This window comes from Curcuma longa, chromosome 7 (assembly GCF_044706935.1).
Source record: "Curcuma longa cultivar G26 ecotype Majalengka, Jawa Barat chromosome 7, ITB_CL_G26_1.1, whole genome shotgun sequence".
In the NCBI taxonomy this organism is placed as follows: domain Eukaryota; kingdom Viridiplantae; phylum Streptophyta; class Magnoliopsida; order Zingiberales; family Zingiberaceae; genus Curcuma; species Curcuma longa.
Window position 1 is genome coordinate 7350528 of NC_133867.1, and position 8947 is coordinate 7359474.

General features: G+C 41.4%; 4 protein-coding genes across 4 annotated transcripts in view; 2 read left to right on the top strand and 2 right to left on the bottom strand.

The window, feature by feature from the left end:
* Positions 1–150: 150 nt before the first annotated feature.
* On the top strand, positions 151–1264 carry LOC141831638 (protein P21-like). The gene is given in 4 exon segments (XM_074719036.1): positions 151–441; positions 507–681; positions 684–783; positions 876–1264. Coding segments are annotated over 4 exon segments (666 nt in total). The 5' UTR covers positions 151–159; the 3' UTR covers positions 985–1264.
* A 1543-nt stretch (positions 1265–2807) lies between these two features.
* Positions 2808–6885, top strand: LOC141831635 (BTB/POZ domain and ankyrin repeat-containing protein NPR2-like). The gene is made up of 4 exons (XM_074719030.1): positions 2808–3776; positions 4832–5576; positions 6110–6304; positions 6427–6885. The coding sequence occupies exons 1-4, from the start codon at positions 3201–3203 to the stop codon at positions 6687–6689; spliced, it is 1779 nt and encodes a 592-aa protein (XP_074575131.1). The 5' UTR covers positions 2808–3200; the 3' UTR covers positions 6690–6885.
* A 744-nt stretch (positions 6886–7629) lies between these two features.
* LOC141831637 (uncharacterized) lies at positions 7630–8526 on the bottom strand. Its single transcript, XM_074719035.1, has 2 exons — positions 8055–8526; positions 7630–7967 (listed from the first exon to the last, which is right to left on the bottom strand). Exons 1-2 carry the CDS (start codon positions 8524–8526, stop codon positions 7630–7632), a joined length of 810 nt encoding a protein of 269 aa, XP_074575136.1.
* A 312-nt stretch (positions 8527–8838) lies between these two features.
* Positions 8839–8947, bottom strand: part of LOC141832565 (9-cis-epoxycarotenoid dioxygenase, chloroplastic-like) — a 1912-nt gene continuing 1803 nt past the window's right edge. The window contains exon 2 of the mRNA XM_074720053.1: positions 8839–8893. Coding sequence (XP_074576154.1) covers positions 8839–8893 — 55 coding nt within the window. The remainder of the gene's footprint in view (positions 8894–8947) is intronic.

Here is an 8947-nt window from a genome sequence, read left to right on the forward strand (position 1 = left end):
TTTGATGTTTTTTATATTGCCGAGTAAATTTAATATTTCTATTTTTTTCGACTAAATAATTTCTTTTTTCATTAATATTAATTTTAATTTGGCTATAAATACCTCATGCAATGTAGCCATTTCTTCATAAAGCAGAAGATCGATACACACACGTATCGAATGGCTTCATCACTCTCCTTCCTCCTCCTCATCCTCGTCGCCGGTGGAGGGCGGCTCGCCGCCGCCGCCACCTTCGACATCGTCAACCAATGCTCCTACACCGTGTGGGCGGCCGCCTCCCCGGGCGGCGGCCAGCAGCTGGACCCCGGGCAGACGTGGTCCATCAATGTCAACGCCGGCACCACCAGCGGCCGCGTATGGGCACGCACCGGCTGCTCCTTCGACGGCAGCGGCAACGGCGGCTGCCAAACCGGCGACTGCGGCGGCCTCCTTCAATGCCAGGCACAATTTCTTCTCTCTCAAATTTTGTTTTTCAATTTATACAGAATTATATGTATTATTTTTAGGGATATGGATCGCCGCCCAACACACTGGCGGAGTACTCGCTGAACCAGTTCCAAAACCTGGACTTCTTCGACATCTCGTTGGTCGACGGCTTCAACGTGCCGATGGACTTCAGCCCGACCGACGGCAGCTGCCGCGGGGTCCGGTGCGCGGCGGACGTGAACGGCCAGTGCCCGGCCCGCTGCAGGCGCCGGGCGGCTGCAACAACCCGTGCACGGTGTTTCGCACGCCGGAATACTGCTGCACGCAGGGACCATGTGGGCCCACCGACTACTCGAGGTATTATTGCTAATGAGATTTTATTACTATAATAATTTTGAGTTAAGCTTTGATTAATATATATATATATTAATTAATTAATTAATGGGCAGGTACTTCAAGGGTTTGTGCCCGGACGCGTACAGCTACCCGCAGGACGACGCCACTAGCACCTTCACCTGCCCGGGCGGTACCAACTACAGGGTCGTCTTCTGCCCGTAATTAATTAACTAATAGTTATTGCGTTATTACGTATAGTAATTAAGGAATATGCATGCATGCATGCATGCAAAATGATTGAAAAATAAGAGTAACGTACGACGTCGATCCATGCATAGGACTTTTGTTTATGTTAAAGGAATAAGAAATGTTCAGATCATTCGATCGATCGATCGATCGGTGTGGGATGATCGAGAAGCCAAACTAATGTATTTGCAATTATGTTTGAATGTGATGATGATGGATTTGAGTGTTTTAAATAAATGAGAATTTTGTGTGTTAGTTAAAAGGATTAATGAATCAAAATATATTTTTTTGAGATGGTGAACCAAAATATTTTTTTGTAGATTATTCATCATTTCTTTTATATCACAGATCATATCGTCTGTAAATTCTTTTTAAGAAAAATACAATAATTCATACATAGATCATATCGTCTCACCTTCTTCATCTAGTCAAAACTTTTAGCCACATTGGAACCGTAATCGCGAGAATGAATTAATTATATCAATCTTCAAATCACTTTAATTATATAATGTTAATCATTTTGGATACACTTTCTCTCAACAATTCAATATAAATATTATATTTTAATAAACTCTTAAAGGTGTGTTCATTTATTAACTTGACCTATATTTTCTTTTGAAAAAACATACAAAGTTAATTTAAATGGAAAAGATCAATTAAACCATTTAAAATTCATGTACCTTCCTTCTTTTTTCCCATTAATTAGCTTATACCCTCAATTATTGTTTATCCATATCATTAAACTAATTGTGCCTCTAATGGTCCATTTTATGTTCCAAACCTCCCATTAATCATGGGCATCAATTTAGGACTAATCAAAAAAATTATACTTCATTTATTACATTTCATTAAAAGAAAAAGAAATAGTAAGGTGACGTCACAAGTCGTGTGGCATGACATCACCGCAAGAATCATTTGAATATCACAATCGTGGGGTCCATCCGCAACGTGTCATCTAGTTAATTTATGGTTTAATTAAATTTTAGTTGCGTTCTTTATAATTCATGTCTTTTAATTTTTTTAAATAGTTTTTTTTTGTTTTACTCTTATAATTTTACTGAATTACTTAAGTCGGTCTGAGTAATCAATTTAATATTAAAATTAACATGCAATTCGACCAATCGATTCATTGATGGAGCATCTTATCAGTGATCTCCAGCGCTGTCCGGTTTAATTTCCGGTTCGGTTTTTTTAATCGACCGCAGATTGATAGACAGAAGGTCAACTGGTGAGCGGGGCGGTCATCTTACCGGGGAAGAGTTGTAACATGCCGACAGGGGCGGTGGGTCAACGTGGACTCGCTATCGCTCACGACGTGACGTGACGTACGTGTCGTGACCTGCCGAAAGCTAGAAAAATCTTCTTAATTATTTAATTAATGTACAATTAGTGTTAATGAAAACTTAAGAGGATCATTTAATGGTGCATATTCGTCATGTATGTCGCCATCATTTCCACTGCCATGGCGTGTGTAGTTGAGTGGATGGAAAAGAATGAAAAATAAGGAGTGTTATACTGGAAGATTTTTTTTAATTATGTAAGATAAAATTTGAAGTCTTTATTACCATTAAATACATGAAAAAAAATTATTCATAAATATTAATAATTTAAATAAAGTCTGAGAAAACAAAACCAAACCAAACAAAAAGTCTGAGAAAGCTCGAAGAAACTTCGTCGCCATGCCGCCCACGTCATTTAACTCTACCACCGGGCGGTGACGGCATCCGTCGCGTCACCTCGCGACTTCAGCATCTAAACGCGGCCAAGAGAAGTCCCGTCACCGCCCTGTTCCTCTTTCCTCTTCTAATCTTCTTCCCCAGACCAATCCACAACACTTACCACAAATAGATTCATCCTCCTAAATCTGGCATCGGTTTCCTCCCCCAATCTGCAGATCTCACTTCTGATTGCGCTCGCGTTCCGCCAAGTTTCTCTGGGTTTCTGCTTGATTCTGTTGGAGTTGGGGATTTAGTCGTTTGACTCTCTGAGTTTGGTGAAATTTCCATCAGAAATTGATTTTTTGATTGAGATTTGGGGGTTTATCAAAGCTATTTTCGATGAATTCCTTCTCTGAGCAGCGTATGTGAAGAAATTGGGGGGAAAAGTTTGATTTGAGGGTTTTGGATCGCTGGTCTCCGAAGAAAAAAGTGTTTTTGGAAGAACAAGGTGGAAGCTTTCTTGTCTTCTACGCCATGCTCAACATGACCGAACCATCGTCTTCCATAAGCTTAGCCTCTTCCTATCTCTCCAATGGCTCAAGCGCGTACCATGCTCCTGTCTCCGCCCCGAGCTCTCACGCGCAGCCCCCGGCGCCGGAGTGCGGGACTAACCTCGAGGTCTTGAGCCTCAGCAAGCTGAGCTCCAACCTGGGATGCCTCCTCCTCGATACGGAGTTTGACTGCACCGACGCCGAGATCATGGTGGAAGGGACCCCCGTCGGCGTCCACCGCTGCATCCTGGCGGCCAGGAGCCGATTCTTCCGTGACCTCTTCTCGAAGGAAGAAAGCGGAGGGGGGTCTCGGCCAGAGAAAAAGCCGAGGTACGAGATGGACAAGCTGGTTCCAGGCGGTCGGGTTGGCCGCGAGGCCTTCACGGTCTTCTTGAGCTATCTTTACACTGGTAAGCTGAAGTCGGCACCTCCGGAGGTATCGATTTGTGTCGACAGGCTCTGCCCGCACGACGCTTGCCGGCCGGCCATTGACTGCGCCGTCGAGCTCTTGTACGCGTCTTCGGTCTTTCAGATTACAGAGCTTGTCTCGCTTTTACAGGTAGATTCTCTATTCGTTAGTCTTTAGTTCAATGTCTTTCTTCCTAAGCTTCTATTTATAGAATTCATCATTATGTGGATTTTTACTGTTTTTGTGACTGCTATAATTGGTGAAACTTCATACTAGTTGAAAATTTATATATGTGTTTTACGTGGATGAGATAATTCAGATCTGATGCTAGATGTTTTTAATTTTTGCTTGATTAGAACAAGAAAAAATGGCTTTGTTCTGTTGAAATATCTAGTTTATGCTTAATAGGATTGCAGATAAAGAGACCTGTATCTGTATTATGTAATTGATGGAGGATTCGTGTCTTTGGCGTGACCTGTCCGGAAAGACCCTAATGGAGAGAACATAACACCACACCACCTCCACAATTAACTTGTATGAAAAACCTCTAGTTGATGACTATACAAAGCGTTGTGAAAATGCATATAGTCTTTTTTTTTTCTTTTATAAATTTGATGACTATGCAAACATCTGCTAGAAACCAAGAAAAGTAAAACTTTTTCGATTCACAAGTGTTACTATTGAAGAATTTCCTAGACACACTAATATTTCATCGGTTGTAAAAAGGATAAAAAAAAATATATCTTTCTTTTCCTTCCCTTTTGAGTCCTGTGGTTCCTATCTGTGCGTTTATATCCACCTTGAGCTTATTTTATGGCTTTCATCCTAAATGTTTTTTTGCATTTAGGCAAGACTTTGCATATCCATGCCTTTTAGCTGTATAACAAGTTGAATTTATGAGATAAGTAATTACTTGGACATGACTATTTCTTACTTTTTTACACATCACCAATAGAAATATAAAAGTGTCTGCTCGAGTGTTTGTATTTGATATAGATACTGAAGTGGTAAAAGAAGAGTCCAAGTATGAGATTATCACTGTAATGTTTTGTATGACTATCTGATGTTATGCAAATCCTCCACACGAGTAAACTCACAATTATTATTCAAAGTCCTCTTTTTATCTTGGTATCAATATATTTTTGATATTTATATGCTACACCTCTAAATTCTCAAATGATTTTTCATCTTTCTATGATCTACAGCGTCGACTTCTGAATTTTGTGGAGAAAGCTCTAGTGGAAGATGTAATCCCTATCCTCCAGGTTGCCTCACACTCAAAGCTCAACCAGTTGCTCTCTAATTGTGTCCAAAGAGTAGCTAGGTCAGATCTTGATGATGTTGCTATTGAGAAGGAGCTCCCACCAGAAGTAGCTGAAGAAATCAGGACATTGCGCCGAAAATCACAACCCAAGGAATCTAATGGTGTCGCAGACCCTATACATGAGAAAAGAATTAAAAGAATCCACAGGGCCCTTGACTGTGATGATGTTGAGCTTGTAAAGTTGCTCCTGAGTGAATCTGGAGTTACTCTAGATGATGCTTGTGCTCTACATTATGCAGCTGCTTACTGTGATTCCAAAGTTGTTGCCGAGCTGTTAGACCTCAACTCAGCCAATGTAAATTTAAAAAACAACAGAGGATATACACCACTTCATGTAGCTTCAATGAGAAGAGAGCCAGCAGTAATTGTCTCGCTTCTTACCAAAGGAGCCTCTGCATTCGACACAACTGCTGATGGTGAAAATGCTGTTACGATATGTAGAAGATTAACGAGGGCAAAAGACTATTATACAAGGACAGAGCAAGGTCAGGAGTCAAATAAAAACAAGTTGTGCATTGAAATTATAGAGAGAGAGATGAGGAATTCTATTACTGTGGAAGACTCTGTCACTTCACCATTGTTCGCTGATGATCCACACATGAAGCTACTTTATCTGGAAAATAGAGGTAAATTTTTAGAAGAGAAAGTGACCATGATTATTGATGGTGTTTATTTTTTAGCATGTACTACCTAGTCCTCTTATTTGTTGAGCTAGCTGCACCTTTATATAGTCCTTTTCTGCATGCAGTCCTTATTATGAGATTATTGCTTTAGTATCATTTCTTACCATTATTGACACTAACTTGAAAAACGAAAGGTATGCATGCTTAAGATCCATGAATGGTATGTATACTTCCCCTTGGTATAAGTATCCTTTGATAAAAGCATTTGTTTCAACACCTACCTCACTCGTATAAAGATTGCGGTTTTGTTGTCTGACAGTCTTGAGCCTAGATTATTTTGCTTCCATGAATATGTGGATAAAAATTGTCAAAAATTTGATATTTTCTTCTTTGAATCAGCTCCAGCAGAAAATTTTCTGCATATAGATTCTTATTACAGATACTATGTAGAAAATGAGAGAGATCATATTTTACATATTCTTGTGATGACTTTGATGTGTTAAAGATGGTACTTATTTGGGTATTATACCATTCAGTTGCATGTGCGAGATTGTTCTTCCCTGCTGAAGCCAAGCTAGCCATGGAAATAGCACATGCGGATACGACTTCAGAATTCACTGATCTTCCTCCATCTAGAAGTGCTAGTAACCTCAGGGAAGTTGACCTGAATGAGACACCCGTAGGGCAGAATAAGAGGCTTCACTCTAGGATCGAAGCCTTGAACAAAACCGGTAATTTTTCACATGATTACAAATGTTCTCTCTTAATCCACACTTGACTCTACCTATTAAATTTTAGTGTAGACGCTATGTTATTCACTGCAATAACTGATACCATATGCATAATTGTTCAGTTGAGCTTGGTCGGCGCTATTTCCCCCATTGTTCACAAGTGTTAGATAACTTCCTCGAGGAAAACTTGCTTGAACCCTCCTACCTACAGAAAGGCACCCCTGACGAGCAGAAGTTGAAAAAATTGCGAATTTGCGAGCTCAAGGAGAATGTTAGAGATGCATTCAACAAGGACAAGGAGCGAAGTTTGCTCTCTGGTTTATCGTCCTCGTCTTCATCCTCTCCGACCGGTGAAGGTAACCATCAGAGGTCTGTAAGAAATTGAAGCCCTAAAGTTTTTTTTCCTTGATGTATATTAACAATAGATGTCCAGAGAAATAGATTGGTAGAATTGTTTCAAACTATCAGAAAGTATGTTGTTTTCTGGCACCTCTGAAAGTCTCTTCAGCAACTATCAATCTGCCTTTTTTGGTGTAAAATAATGTATCCGAATTAATTAGTTCCACAACTATTAGCATTCATGAGTTTGACATTAACAATTCCCACAAAGTGTGTGAATGTTAGTCCATCTGAAATGTTTTCACTTTGCTGGCTCTGCAACTTTAATCACTGCATTGTAGCATTCATCCTGAATTTATTGCTTCAAAAACACATTTGTTTTGTTTGATTGCAATTTTGACTTGATTTTTTCGTTTGGTAAGAAAAGAAAAGCCAAAACCTTTTGGCACAACCAAGTCAAGTGATCAGCTATTTTGGTGTTTTTATTAAAAAAAGAAATTAATTATCAATAGTTTCAATCAAATTGATTTGAAATTTTTAAATAAGATATTTTGTGATATTGATTGATTAAAAATTAATTTGAGTAAGATTTCTACTAACAAAAATGGAATTGATTGTAATCCAAAGAAGACCTTGGATGGCATGACTGTAATTTTATACTTATATCAGTTTGACTGATCAATGGACTGCTCTCCAAGTACTTGTTTGTCCACCCACAACAACAACAAAAGCGACTCTGACACAAAAAGTAAATGCCTCGATCCAACATGACAACGATTAGATTACACCAAACAAATCTATTGATCAAGCTCCAAATCCAAACCCACTGCAAGTTCAACGCTGTGTAATCTAATTAAGTCAACATCATCATCCTCTTACGTGCAAAGAAAGAGAGAAAGAGGCAGAGAATCTTTCTTCGTGGACTGCGCTTTTTCTCCGGAACAGCAATCTCGACCGACCGAGCTTGGTTCATGATTGGATGCCATTTACTTTTGGAGCTTCTGCACTCTGGCAGTGACCAAGCCGAGGATGGAGGTGGCGAGCTTGTCGACGGCAGTGGCGAGGCCGTCCATGGACTGAGCGGCGACCTGCGACTTCGTCTCCTCCAGCTTCGCCTTCCTCTGCTCGATGCCGAGGAGATCCTTGTGCCTCATCCCCTCTTTCTCCTCACCGTCCTGCAGAGCTTCTGCTATGATCGAGGTGCATTTGGAGATCGCAGAGCCGAGCTCGAGTTGGTGGTGGCTGCTGCTTTCTTCCCCTGTTCTTCCTCGTTTTCTCTTCCTCTCCGGCGATGCTGAGATCGAGCGTTCACTGTCTTCAGAATCTAAACTTATATTGAAGGAGAGAGATTAAAATTTTGATTTTAAGGCAGAAGGTCGAATTTTGAAGCCAATCAGGGAACCAATCAAACCTATGGATGGAGCAACCAATGGCGTGCCACCATCGCCACCGCCTTGTGGCTTCTCCGCCATGGCGGCTCTAATCTGCGCCACCTCACTCAAAGCTTCGTATGTCTCCGGCAGGAGATTGGCGGGCAGGTTTCTCTCCTTCCTTTCGTGCCTCTCCAGCTTCCAGTAAGACGGCGAGGCTGGATCGTGGCTCGAGCTCGCCTCGTAGGATCGCACCTTCTTGTAGTCTCGCATGAGGTTGTCCCACCGGTCGTTGCACTGGTTCTGGCTCCGGTGGCACCCCTGTTTCCAGCAACAATCCTCCACCCATTTCCACCGCATCTCCTGCGGCCGACTGCTGCCGGCACCGCCGCCGCTCTCCTTCAACGTTCTCTGCGTCCTCCGGCCGTAATCCACCTTCTTAGCTTCGATCAGGATCATCGTCTCGTGGAGACTCCAGTTGCCTTTCCTGTACACTCTGCCGCTCTCCTCCATTGCGCCACTTGATTTTCTTCTCCAAGATTCGATTTTTTATGCTTCACAATTCTTGTATTCGTGATTGAGACAGCGCTACTGCTATACCTGTTCAAGCTGGAGCAGGGGACAACCTATGGAGGACTTTGGTTTCAATCATGGTTTTGCAGAGGGGGATGGATTGCATCGCATGCAGATAATTAAATAACGAGGGAAGTGATGGCATTGAGAAGACTTGTTAGCTTTATCTTTTTAGGCTTTCTGCATCTTTTTATGAGCTTTTGCCATGGTGTGGGGCTCGCTGAAACCCTTCAGAATCCAAGCTCTTAGCTTTCAAGTCCCCAACCCACTCATTGGCGTACGTTTACACACACTACACTGGCATTGTCTGTGGTGAAAAACAGTGCATTAGATATAGAAAGTAATACACGACAACCTATTT